General features: G+C 45.1%; 1 protein-coding gene across 1 annotated transcript; it reads left to right on the plus strand.

Annotated features, from left to right (window-relative positions):
* Positions 1-690: 690 nt before the first annotated feature.
* Positions 691-13,162, plus strand: LOC125513750 (protein ARABIDILLO 1). Its single transcript, XM_048678944.2, has 12 exons — positions 691-2,484; positions 2,582-2,740; positions 2,828-2,908; positions 3,014-3,145; positions 4,149-4,276; positions 4,396-4,483; positions 4,883-4,977; positions 9,694-9,757; positions 10,059-10,234; positions 11,675-11,896; positions 12,002-12,086; positions 12,527-13,162. Exons 1-12 carry the CDS (start codon positions 1,075-1,077, stop codon positions 12,701-12,703), a joined length of 2,817 nt encoding a protein of 938 aa, XP_048534901.1. The 5' UTR covers positions 691-1,074; the 3' UTR covers positions 12,704-13,162.
* The last annotated feature ends 393 nt before the right edge of the window (positions 13,163-13,555 follow it).

Consider the following 13,555-nt stretch of genomic DNA (forward strand, 5'->3'; position numbering starts at 1 on the left):
CTATCAATCTACGCTACTCTTCAACGACGGCGATTGCTGTTATGTTGCATTGGTCCTATGGGGCCTTAACACGACGATTTCCTGACTGTTTACTACAACAAGTTTTGCCCAACTCCGGCAAGGGAGGGGCGATGACGGTGGTGCATCTTCGACTCGCTTCAGTGCTTGTAATCGCCTCTAGGTGGTCTACGGATCTGAATGTAATTTTTATTATTTCTGATGTTCATTGTACTGTCATGATTGAAGATGAACAGATCGGAAGTTTTCTCGAAAAAAAAGAGAAAGATGTGTCTTAGTAATTGCACATCTAAATGTAACTACCAAAAAAAAAGATGTTTACACGAATTTCATGTAAAATCAATGATATAGGATTTAGATGTGCAATACTTAGCACACATCTATATTGTGCTTTATCCAAACTGTAATTTAAATTTAGAGAGGGAGTACTCTAGTAGAGATACACCTATGGTCGTGCCAGCGCTCTGTACTCCACCATGGCGTGGTGATGGCGCGGCCGTGTGGCGGTGGCGGGTATTTTCTTTTTCTTTTTCTTTTTCAAACAGGCGTGCATATCTACCCGAACGTTTTTTCTATCCGAATAGGTGTGTGTATCCGGAGGCCCAAAATACGCCTACGCAGCTACGCACGCGCGTATCCGCGTACGATATATATACGGCCCCGGCATCCTCCTCCACTCCCCTTTTCCTTCCCTGTCACCGCACGGCAGGAGACATACATACAGAGGCGGGCGGGGGGAGGAGGGAGGAAAGGGGAGGGAACCACCCCGTCCGAGCCGACTTTGGATCCACCCACCTCCCGACGACGATCCGGTCGCGAATCGGAGCTGCCGCCAGCTCCCCTCCCCCCCTGCTCCGCTCGCCGAACGGACCTGTTACTTCTACTCGGATCCCTGAGCTGGTCCGGTTGGCCTGATACGCGCGCCGAAGCTCGATCTCGCGCCGGGAGGCCTGCCGATTGCTGATTCGGGGCCGGATTTGGGTGCCGGGCGTGTCGTGGCGTGCGGGTGAGGCGGGCGGAAGCTAGGGTTCCGGCGGGTGCGCGCGCGCCGGCGAGATGACGACCCGGCGGGTGAGGCGGCGCACGTGCAGGGACAAGGGGAAGGGGAAGGAGGTTGTGGAGGAGGGGCGGGCGGTGGAGGCCGGCTCATCGCCGCCGCGGGACTGGGTGCCGGCGGGGGATGGGGATGGGGGCGGCGAGGCGGTGGCCGGCGAGGCCGTGGACTGGACGCTGCTTCCGGATGACACCGTGCTGCAGCTGTTTGGCCGGCTGAGCTACCGCGACCGCGCCAGCTTGGGGGCGACCTGCCAGACCTGGAGGGGGCTCGGGTCGTCGCCGTGCCTGTGGAGCACGCTCGACCTCCGCGCGCACCGTTGCGACGCTGAGGTCGCCTCGTCGCTGGCCTCGCGGTGCGGGGGCCTGCAGCGGCTGCGGCTGCGGGGTCATGAGGCGGCTGTGGCGGTGGCCTCCGCCCTCGGCGCCCGCGACCTCCGAGAGGTGGTGGCCGAAGGCTGCAGGGGACTCACTGACGCCACTCTTGCAGTCCTGGCCGCTCGACACGAGGCGCTGGAGAGCCTCCAGATCGGTCCAGACCCCCTTGAGCGCATCTCCAGCGACGCCCTCCGCCATGTCGCTCTTTGCTGCTCCCGCCTCCGTCGCCTCCACCTCTCGGGTCTCCGTGAAGCTGACTCTGATGCCATAGGAGCGCTGGCGCGCTACTGCCCCCTCCTTGAGGACGTTGCCTTGCTCGACTGCGGCACTGTAGATGAGGCTGCCCTTGGTGACATCCACTCCCTCCGATTCCTCTCCATAGCAGGATGCTACAACGTGAAATGGGCTACAGCATCCGCCTCATGGGCCCAGCTTCCCTTGCTAGTCGCCGTCGACGTCTCCCGCACTGATGTCTCTCCAAATGCTGTCGCTCGTCTAATCTCCCACTCCAAAACCCTCGAGCTTATATGTGCTCTTAACTGCAAATTTGTCGAAGAGGAACAAGCACACAGTCCCACTGCATTTAGCAACTCCAAGGGCAAGCTTGTGCTTACCATTACATGCCCCATTTTTAAATCACTCGCTTCACTGTTTCCTGCCGAGGCTGTGGAGGAGCACGGCGTGTTCAATGAGTGTAATTGGAGGAACAAAAGGAAAATACTTGGTGTCATGATGAACTGGCTCGAGTGGATCCTATCACAGTCGCTTCTTCGGATTGCGGAGTGCAATCCATATGGCATGGATGACTTCTGGTTGCAGCAGGGCACATCAATGCTGCTGAGCCTGGTGAAGAGCTCACAGGAGGATGTGCAGGAGCGTGCAGCTACAACAATTGCTACATTTGTGGTTATTGACGATGAAACTGCGAATGTGGATGCTGCAAGGTCGGAGGCGGTAATGCGGGATGGAGGCATTCCACTTCTGCTGGACCTTGCAAGGTGCTCAAGGGTGAGTGCTCAGTCTGAAGCAGCAAAGGTAATAAATTATTTGGCCGAACTCATGGGTTCTCAGTATTTGTTTTCTATACTATTCTGGTATATCATTTAGTCCCATTGGTTATGTCTCTGTTCAGGCTATTGCCAACCTATCGGTGAATGCGAAGGTTGCAAAGGTGGTTGCAGATGAAGGAGGTATCGCCATTTTCACTAATTTGGCTAAGTCGACGAATCGACTTGTTGCTGAAGAAGCTGCTGGTGGCCTTTGGAACCTCTCCGTGGGTGAGGAGCACAAGGTTGTTATTGTCTAAATGCTGATTCTTATTGCTTGCTTTGATGTCCGTATCACTCGTGCTAATAATTGATTGGTTTCTCATTTTCAGGCGGCTATTGCGGCAGCTGGTGGTATCAAGGCTTTGGTTGATCTTATATTTCGTTGGCCTGCTGGGACTGATGGAGTTCTTGTATGGAACTTTTAACTTCACATTTTCAGCAACTTCCAACTATACCTGCTGATATGCTCCCAACCATCCTTTTTGTGACTTTGCTCTACCCCTTTTTTCTATTAGGAACGTGCTGCTGGTGCGCTTGCAAACCTAGCTGCTGATGACAAGTGCAGCTTGGAAGTTGCAAAGGCTGGTGGTGTCCATGCTTTGGTTACACTTGCTCGATCATGTAAACTTGAGGGCGTCCTAGAACAGGTAAGCTGCATTGTGTCTTCATGCTTGTCCAGTTTTGTTCTATACGTATAAACCAGTAAAATTTTATGCTATATCTCCTAAATTGTCAACCAATACTACACATTCCGCAGAACAGACACATTTTACGATGTAGGAAAAACATGAGTAAAGAACATTCTCCCTCTGTAAAGAAATATAAGTTCATATCACTAAAGTAGTGATCTAAACGCTCTTATATTACTTTACGGAGGGAGTACAAGTTTTCATCTTCAATGCTCCATACTTTTACATACCATCTGCAGCTTATTTCTTGCCTATTGAACTTTTGCCCTGCAATATATGCACCATTTCGATCATTTATAGTGCATCTTCCAGGTACCAATGCAAACATTTCTTGCATGGATAGCTACAATTTTATCGTGCTTGTCCAAGAGCACTCTTATGACACGTCCCATGCAAATTTTACAACTCGTGTTCCCATCAAGAAACAGAAGTCTGTAACCTGTGGTACTGAACCCGTGTCTGATATTCCCTCAAAAAAAAAACAAAAAGAGAAACCATGTCTGATATGCCGACTAGCTTCATACCATTTAGGTGTAAGTAGAAAACACACTTTAATATAACATTTTAAATCTTTTAAACCTGCTCGAAACCATTTTGCTTTAGAGAGCAGCCCGGTGCACATAGCTCCCGCTTGCGCAGGGTCAGGGGAAGGGTCCGGCCACTTTGGGTCTATAGTACGCAGCTTTTCCCTACATTTCTGCAAGAGGCTGTTTCCAGGACTTGAACCCGTGACCTCATGGTCACAAGGCAACAGCTTTACCGCTGCACCAAGGCTCCCCTCTTCACCTACATTTTGCTAAGGCATTTTGCTTTAGAGCTACTCAAAATATCTGTTTATAAAATAGTAGCAGTTCTCCGCTTCATCTTAAGCTCTAGAAGTAAATGCCTTGTATACATATTTTGTCCTCTTTATGTTCACCCCTGTTTTGTTATTTGCTAATGCTATGTTTGTTATGCATAGGCGGCAAGGGCTCTAGCCAACTTAGCTGCACATGGAGATAACAACAACAATAATGCAGCTGTAGGTCAGGAAGCAGGGGCTCTTGAGGCATTAGTGCAACTAACATGTTCTCAAAACGAGGGTGTAAGGTATAGTTCTAATTGACATGCTTTCACTTTTATGGTTTAAAGTTGTAATATTAGCTTTCCTTAATGTATACCACATAGATCTGAGGTAATATTGTGCTTTTTATTTAAAATTCAATCAGGCAAGAGGCTGCTGGTGCTTTGTGGAACCTATCATTTGATGACAGGAATCGTGAAGCTATTGCTGCTGCGGGGGGTGTTGAAGCATTGGTAATACCTTTTATCTTATCAACCAAACTGTCTTACGCTTTGCATTCTTTGACCAATATTACCTGTTAGGTTCTCCATCTAAATTTACATGATCTCTCTGAATAGGTTTGTGCTCAATGGATTAGTGTGAAATACAAAAGTTCAAGTATAATAGTTTTCATTCAAAGAAGGCTGAAGTTATTGTGGAGCAATTTAGTTAGAACTGTGTGTCATGAACTCTTAGTATTTAGGGGCAGACATTTAACTAGCAAGCGTGTAACTTCCTCTGAGGAATCATTTATTATGCTGCTAGCCAGGACTCGAAAATGTTTCTTTGGGAATTACTGTGTCACCCGTCTTTTCTTAAGCCTACTTAATAGGGGAGCTGTCTTTTTCACGTATATGGCATTCGTATTTTAGGTTTCACTTGCACAACAATGTCTGAATGCTTCGGAAGGCCTTCAGGAGAGAGCTGCTGGCGCATTATGGGGACTATCTGTCTCAGAATCGAACAGGTAACTTACTATACTAGTATACTACTCCCTCCGTCCGGAAATACTTGTCTTAGGAATGGTTGTATCTAGACTTATTTTAGTTATAGATACATCCATTTTATCCATTTCTAGGACAAGTATTTCCGGACGGAGGGAGTATCTAGTTGTTACGATACTCTCACTAGTGATCTGTGGAAGTACTCGCAACACTGCTGCTTATGCATTTTTCTGCTCGAGTTTATATATTCGGCAAATTTTCGAAGTTCACTGAAAGGTCTTACTACTTACTGCCAGTTATTCCATGGTGTCTGCTATTTAAGACATAATGATCCTTGCAGATAACTTCTTACCATCAAAGAGTCTGCCTACCTTTATTCACTAAACTTGCACCACATACCAACTTCCTCTATTTTTAGGAGTGCGTTTGTGATAGTTGCATATGAGATGGACATGTTGATCGGAAATAAATCTTAATGGAAATTCCAATGTACTGATGGAAGTGATAAATGGCTGTAGTGTCAATCAAGAAAAGGAAGTCTAGTCAATACTTTAGGGTGTGTTTGGTTGGGGTGTGTTTGGTTGAGGAACCAACTGTCACGGAATGGAATGGTTCCATTCCAGAGGAACGGGTCGGTTCCATTCCTGTGTTTGGTAGGTGCAAAATAGTAGAATGGGTTGGTTCCATTCCAGTGTTTGGTTCGGAAGAATGGAATGAAAAATGGAATAACAGAAATTCAAAAATTCGGCAGCATTTCATTTGAATTTTCAAGAAAAACAACATAATAATATATATTGACATAAAACACAATTTTCAGCAACAATATCATAAGGTAGCAAGTTCATTTGGCACATCCAAAAGCAATCAGCCAGTACATGTCTGTCACATACAAATAATCAAAGCAAAGTGCTCCCCTAGCCATCCTTTTTCTTTTGCTCATCTTGACCATCTACAATGATACATCTACAAGGTGCTCCCCTAGCCATCCTTTTTCTTTTGCTCATCTTGACCATCTACAATGATACATGCTATAAAAAATATGCCTACCAATTACTTCTAACCATGGATCTAGACAACAATATATGGAAGAAATTGAGGAAGAACATTGCACACACAGAAACATAGATCCGTTCATCAATCCAATGTGAGCATCAGCATGTATATACAGAGAAGGGAATGGAACTGTACCTTGCCTTCGCTGCTACTTGCTAGCCGCCCTGCTAGGTCGCCGCCGCTGCCTGCTAGGTCGCCACTGCCGCCTGCTAGGTTGCCGCCGCGCCGCCGCCTGCTAGGTCGCCGCTGCCACTGCCTTCTAGGTCGCTGCCAAGCCCCTGATGCGCGCCATTGCAGACGAGAGATGACGGGGAGGAGAGGGAAGCCGGCGCTGGAGAGGTGCGGGAGGGGCGGGGCTGAGAGAGGTGCGGGAGGGTGGCAGATCGAGAGGGAGGGAGAGATGCGGGAGGGTGGCGGCGCTGAGAAGGCAGTCGGGAGAGGATAGGGCTTGGGTTCGTGCGAGGGGAACGACCGAACGAAGCCCGTTCCCTGTCGTCCGCTCGAATCGGAGGTATGCCTCGGTTCCGCATATAGAGCGAATATGCTCTTTTCTGGGACCGGTGGGTTCTGATTCGATCTGCTAACTAAACGTGGGAATAGGCTCTCGGGACGGGACGGATCCATGCCATTCCATCCGGTGACAGCAACTGAACACACCCTTGAGGAACCAAATGGAATGGAATGGAATGGTTCCATTCCAGTAGAATGGATCGGTTCCGTTCCTGTGTTTGGTTTCAGTCACCAAGTGGAATGGAATGGTTCCGTTCTTGCATTTGGCTAGAGAGATGAAACGAGATGAATTTGATTCAGCCAGAAGGTTTTAAAGTTCTTAAGATACATTTGTTACACTGTTAGAACTGCCAAATAACCTTGGGATTATTAGTTGCTCAAGAAACATGGCTGAACAAGTCATGAGCACCTAAAACAAGAAAAATAAATCCAAGTATGAATGGTTGGCCATCTCAGTAACAACTACTCAACTCCACAACTACACATTTATGTCAGTGTAAGCGTACTGACGGGAAAAGGATCATAACACACAAGCATCTACAAATCTTATAAGCTGATCCATAGGAATTGTTGTAGTAACCATCCAAACAAAATCTGAAAGGAATTCAAAAACTGCTCATTCAACATTCTTAATTCTGTTTAACACCTTATTATTTGGATTCAGAAACACAAACTAAAATAGACAAAGATCAAGAAAATCGAGAAGGTTTCCCCGTGCTCCATCGTGACCCTGTCATATGCATGTCCCAGCCAAGCTTGGCTTCCTTCAACAGGAGCTCGCCGCTCCCATCCATGTTGCTACCACTTGCCGCTGGTCTTCTCGATCCCCTTGCCGATTATGACCTAATTGTGTGCACATCTCAGCCCAGCTCGGCGTCCTTCGATAGGAGCAGCCGCCGTATCCCGCCGTAGTAGCCGCCGTAGCCGCTCGCCTGCCTTACTGCTGCTTGCCCAAAGCGCCTACTGCTAGCCCGCCACCCCTTCTCCTCTTGGTCTACCACGCCATGAGGAAGAGACGAGGGAGAGGTGGTGCCGTTCATGAGGGAGAGGCTGGCGCCGATTGATCGAGAGGCAAGAGAGACGAGGGAGTGGCAGTGCTGATGGGAATAGGGTTTGGAGTTGGGAGGGAGGTGAGTGAATCGGCGAGGAAGTGAGATGCGTCCTGTTCCACGTGATACCTCTGATTTGGAAGTACGAGTGAGTTCTGGATCTTGGCCGAATATTCGCTTGGTGGGAACTAGTGGTTTCCAGTTCCATTTGTCTACCAAACACAGGAATGAGGCCCAGGTACAGGTCGGACCCATTCCATTCCACTTGGTGACCGAAACCAAACACACCCTAAAAGAAGACCCGTCCTGTACCTGTTAAATTGTTAAATTTGAATCTGTTCAGAATCTGTGACTTCTTTTTGGATAGATCGAAAAAAATAGGTGATTTGGATACAAATGCATTTCTTTAGAACGGGATGAAACAAACAAACATCAACACCATATGTCATACAAAAAAACATTTTTGATTATCACTTGGAGAAACTTCTCATACCTTTATGTTCATGAGCCATCTGTATGCAGGGAGAGTCTTGTGCAGCTCTTCATGCAGTGCATAGTGATCCCTCTAGTTCAAATGTTGTATTGTATTTAACATGAAATTTAAAAACATCCTGCCACCTGTATGCCAAATTTGGAACCTAACAATTCATAAACTAGCCTGCTCCATCTCTCCCTTTGTTCGGCTTGAGTGTACTTTGATATTTACAGTCTGTTCTTCTCCATCTCTTCCGCATGGTAGGCTCCTGCTTGGTAAAGGATCTTGACCAAACTGCTCAAAACATTGCACACATATAAATCTTGCTTGCATGGCATTCGGTCAGAAGATTAACCCTCATCATGATGCAGCCGTGGGAAAAAAGGGAAAATTTTGAACATCTTTGAACTTATCGTTCACACCATCCTTGTCTAGAATACCGGGTTGGCAATCATGCAAACGAGGAATTTACGGCCTTGATGCTAACCTTTTGGTCCACTCCTGGGGCTTCTTGGTTCATCTTCCGTATTCACAGATCTGAGCCTTGAACTCAGAAGTCAGTACGCTCTTGTCGGCCCGCTGCTCCAGTCTCCTGCCTTGCTCACAGATCTTGTCACCTGTGCATATCATGGCCAACGGCCTGCTCGTCCGCCAGCACCGCACGGTGCTTGACCTCGTCTCCATTGACCAGATCCATGTGTGGCTCCCACGTCACCTTGTCTCCACTTAAGATTACAGCTTGAGTAGTACAAAACAGAATACTCTGGAAATCCTACAAATCAAACAGAACACTCCCACGTCACCTTGTCTCCACCTAAGATTTCAGCTTGAGTAGTACCAAACAGAACACTCTGGAAATGCTACAAATCAAAGGCAGAGAGGCCAGGGGACGATGATCTGATCCAACAGGAACTCCATCTTCCTCGGCTACTTGCCCACCCTCACGACCGTCTTTAGCTCGACTGGCACGGTGAGTGGCCTTCTTCTTCCACCGTATGAATCAGGTGGCCCCGTTGCAGTGTTATTATTCCACCCTCTAGCCCCATCTGGAAGCAGCGCTGACAAATCTCGAGCATGGGCCGAAATAAATATCATGTACTCCCTCCGATCCATATTAATTGACGCATACTTAGTACAACTTCGTACTAAAGTTGTACTAAGTGTGCGTCAGTTAATATGGATTGGAGGGAGTACCATGGTCCATCCGTTAGCATGTATCCTGGGCCAACCGTACACCCACCAGATGTCAAACAGGGGCCCTGTGCGTGGGCCCATTGTATACACTGCATGGCCATACATGGCCATCAATACTGGACTTTCTGCACGCTCATATTTGTTCCGAAAGTAATCTTTTCACAGATCATCATGCCTTGTTCGGTGGCCCAGTCTTGTTTCTTAATCGGTCTAATATTAGACTTGTTGCAGTAAGAAGAAAAGGAAATAATTATTTTCTAGTATTTGTATAAATAAAACAAAAAAAGTGTTTTCAGGAATCTGCATCTTATCTCTTTCTTCTGTTAATCTTTGATGTTTTTTGTGCCATAACGGAGGGGTTTGACTTCTAACTTTATAAGACTTTTCTTACATCAGCTTTTAGCTATTCATTCATCATTCGACATAGTTGGTCATAACTTTTGCATTACGATTGTCAGCATCGCAATTGGACAGGAGGGTGGCGTTGCACCATTGCTCACAATGGCACAGTCAGAGGTTGAAGTAAGTTTCCCTTATACTTAAGATTTCATGCCTGGATGCGTACAGTTACTAAAGAGCTTCAATTGTTTTCTTCCTCATGACCTGATCTATGCCCTTCTGTTTGGCAGTAGGTAACACATCTGTAGATTATCTGCTCGTTAACAGTTTGGTTTCAAATAAATTAGACATTTTCTTTATGAGGGCCCTTGATTTCCTGTTGACTTTTACCCCTACTCTATTGCCTAGGTGATTATGTAGTTCATGTCTACAGTTGCTACATATTGTTATTTACTCCGGACCTGATGACTCACTATTGCTGCAGGATGTTCATGAGACAGCTGCAGGGGCATTGTGGAATCTTGCTTTCTATTCCAGCAATGCTCACCGTATAGTTGAAGAAGGTGGGGTGCCTATACTTGTGCACCTTTGCTCATCATCAGGGTCAAAGATGGCTCGGTTCATGTCTGCGCTAGCCCTTGCCTATATGTTTGATGGAAGGTACACTTTTTGTGAAACTGACCATTCTTGTTTGTTTTTCGATATTAATATCTGGCCTTACGTTTAGAGTTACACAAAGACTGCAAGCAAGTTAACAATATGCAATCCTGCTATATTATTGATTTTATCATGTAGCGTTAGCTTCAAAATTCGGTTCATCTAATTGATCATGATGTACTTCTCGTAGAGTGAACTAAACAGTTGACACCATGCTTCCTGGCTTTGATGAAAATCAGTTATTCCAATAACTTTGATAGCAGCTTCTGGGTTACATACAAATTTTGTACCACCTCCATTTCATACTAGTAGGTGTATTATGATTTGTTCAGATAAGGGTTTGACCAACATTTTATGTCCCAAACCCTTGTCTTAATGAATCGTAGTAAGCCTTATATTGTGAAACTGAGAGAGTATATAAGTGGTTTTGAAGTACTCCTTCCGTTCCTAAATATAAGTCTTTTTAGAGATTCCAACATGGACTACATACGGAACAAAATGAGTGAATCTACACTCTAAACTACGTCTATATACATTCGTATGTAGACCATATTAAAATCTCTAAAAAGACTTATATTTAGGAACAGAGGGAGTAGTTGGAGATTTCAATTATGTTGCCCATGCCAGCGGAATATTTGTCATCAATAAGCCAGTTTTGTAGTTTCTATAATTTCATTGTTAACATCTAGAGAGCACAGTGGGTCAGTGTTAATTGTTCTTAAGTTTTCTGATTAATAAATCAGAAATGATCTTATGTATTGTGTGCAGTTGTGTGGTACTGTATTATGGTTATCATGAGTATCGCTTGGTTTCCAGGGTCATGCTGCCTAGGTTATTGGCTTACTGCATTGTTCGTTGTCATAGTTGCTTACTGCATTGTTCGTTGTCATAGTTAGTCTAGGTGACTTATTAAGCCTTATGTGCATCATTGTTTGACAGTGCAAGTGAAACAGAAGCACTGCATCTTCGTATTCCATGATGTAGAATGAAGTTATGAGAAATTAAACACAATTGTCATTTCTGTTTATTAGTTTATTGTAGATCAACATATTGTTGGCATAAAGTACTGTTGCCTTAGGCTGTACGAGATAAATATTTTTCTTTTTGGACTCAGAATTTTGTGCGTTAGTATTTGTATACGGGTCTGAATATATTTTTACTTGGAAGGTCAGCTAGCTATAGAAGCTTAGACACGGTTTGCCATGGTTCGCTAGTCTCTTTTAGGATGTTCAATTGCTGCATGTATTCCTTAAGTAATTACTCCCTCTAAAGAAATATAAGATCGTTTAGATTCACTCTGTAGTGATCTAAACGATCTTATATTTCTTTACAGAGAGAGGATACTGTAAGCTGGTTGGCAGAAATTTGGTATTTATTGCTGATGCACAAGATTATCTTATCAAGGAAATTTCATGTCATAATCTGAAATATGTGATCTGACAGAATGGATGAGGCCGCCATTGTTGGGACATCATCTGAGGGCAGTTCCAAAGGTGTTAACGTCGAGGGAGCTAGAAGAATGGCTTTGAAGCATATAGAGATCTTTGTGTTGACGTTTTCAGATCCACAGGTGTTCTCTATGGCTGCAGCTTCCTCAGCACCAGCAGCGCTATCTCAGGTTGCCGAAGCAGTGTTCATACAAGAAGCTGGACACCTGAGATGCAGGTTTGGCTTTACATTTCGTGTTTATTTCGTTCATCTTATTTGAATCTTCCATCATAATTTGAATGCATTTGGTGAACATAGTTCTAATACCTTTACTTCCTCCAGTGGTGCTGAGATAGGTAGATTTATTGCCATGCTTCGGAATCCTACGCCAGTTCTTCGTGCGTGTGCTGCATTTGCCCTTCTTCAGGTTTGTTTTCCTTAACATCTAATGCTAGTCGTCCCTGCCTTATTTTTTCCATTGGAGTTGCCATGATTGGACACCTGGGCGAGACAGCGCACCAGGCCAATTTTTGTTTACCTTTGGACATCATGCGTCTAACGATGTCCCATCTTGCAATTAGTTCCTACTCCCATAGTTACAAGAATTATTTTCCATTTTGATCATGCTTAAAACCGGTTACTTCGTCTATATTCTTGATCACTTGCTTCTCCTTTCACTGGTAAATAGGGAAGATGAACTGAAATTGTTTCCTGTTCGTTCAAAGGGACCAGGCGTAATCTCTATCTGTCTAAAAAAGTTATCTACATCTTTGTTTCTGTTTTGGCTGATGCAAACCGATCTTAGTTTTCTGGTAACAGTGTTTCTCCTATGATCTGACGAGAGATACTCTTCAAAATGCTATGCAGTTCTCAATCCCGGGAGGTCGACATGCAACACACCATGCGGACCTTCTGCAAAATGTTGGAGCGGCTCGGGTCTTGCGTGCAGCGGCGGCAGCAACATCAGCTTCCATTGAGGCCAAAGTGTTCGCCAGAATTGTCCTTAGGAATCTGGAACACCATCAGGCAGGGACTTCAACCTGAAAACGCAATGGCGAGCACAAGCGCGACTAATTCTCCAACAGGGCATAACTTCTAACCTTTGGCCCCAGAATGGATGCAAACTCGCGGTTAAGTTGTCGCTGGCATTTGAAGCTGCCACGCAAGCTGTGACCTTGGAACTTCCACCTTGAGGAGAACTGTCAGAAGAGATGTACTTCGTATGAACGTTCAACCGATGGTCAGCAGCTGTTGAGTGTGCAATTTTCCTGTTGTTTTTCTGATGTGTAAAAGTAACTTAAAAGTGTTAGAGTTAGCATTGGCAGGACGTAGAGAACTTTTATGGTATATAGAAAGTTAAGAGTGTTTGTTATCTGTTGATTTAATTTAACAAGGTGAGTGGCAGCGGGTGACATTGTTAGGCTGTTCCACCTGTCGCATACGTGTAAAACTTTGTAGATGCATACTGCTTTGTTATATGAACGTCCCGTGGATATGTGTTTCTGTGCTTTGTGCAAATTAAACGAGCCGTTAATTTAGTAGAGATCTATTTTTACTAACCTCTCAAACAGTCTATACATTTAGGCCCATACCCAACAAATATCTATACAAATGATCCTACTCTCTTTGTTTCAAAATAGATGATCCAACTTTGTACTAACTTTGTACATAGTATGAAGTGCTGCAAACGAAAAAATTGATATATGTTTTGATTCATTTACAGCTGAGGCAACCGCAGTTCGGTTTGGCATGAATCTTGCTCGTACAGTTGGATGCAGTAAAATTGATATCAATTCCGACAACATTGAGGTCATCGAAGCTCTTAAAGACGGAAATTCTTCTTTGGTTGCTAGCGCTATTTTTGACGATTGTTATTTCATGTCATTAGATTTTAAT

The sequence above is a fragment of the Triticum urartu genome, chromosome 1A (genome assembly GCF_056163025.1).
Source record: "Triticum urartu cultivar PI428250 chromosome 1A, HENAU_Tu73, whole genome shotgun sequence".
Classification (NCBI taxonomy): domain Eukaryota; kingdom Viridiplantae; phylum Streptophyta; class Magnoliopsida; order Poales; family Poaceae; genus Triticum; species Triticum urartu.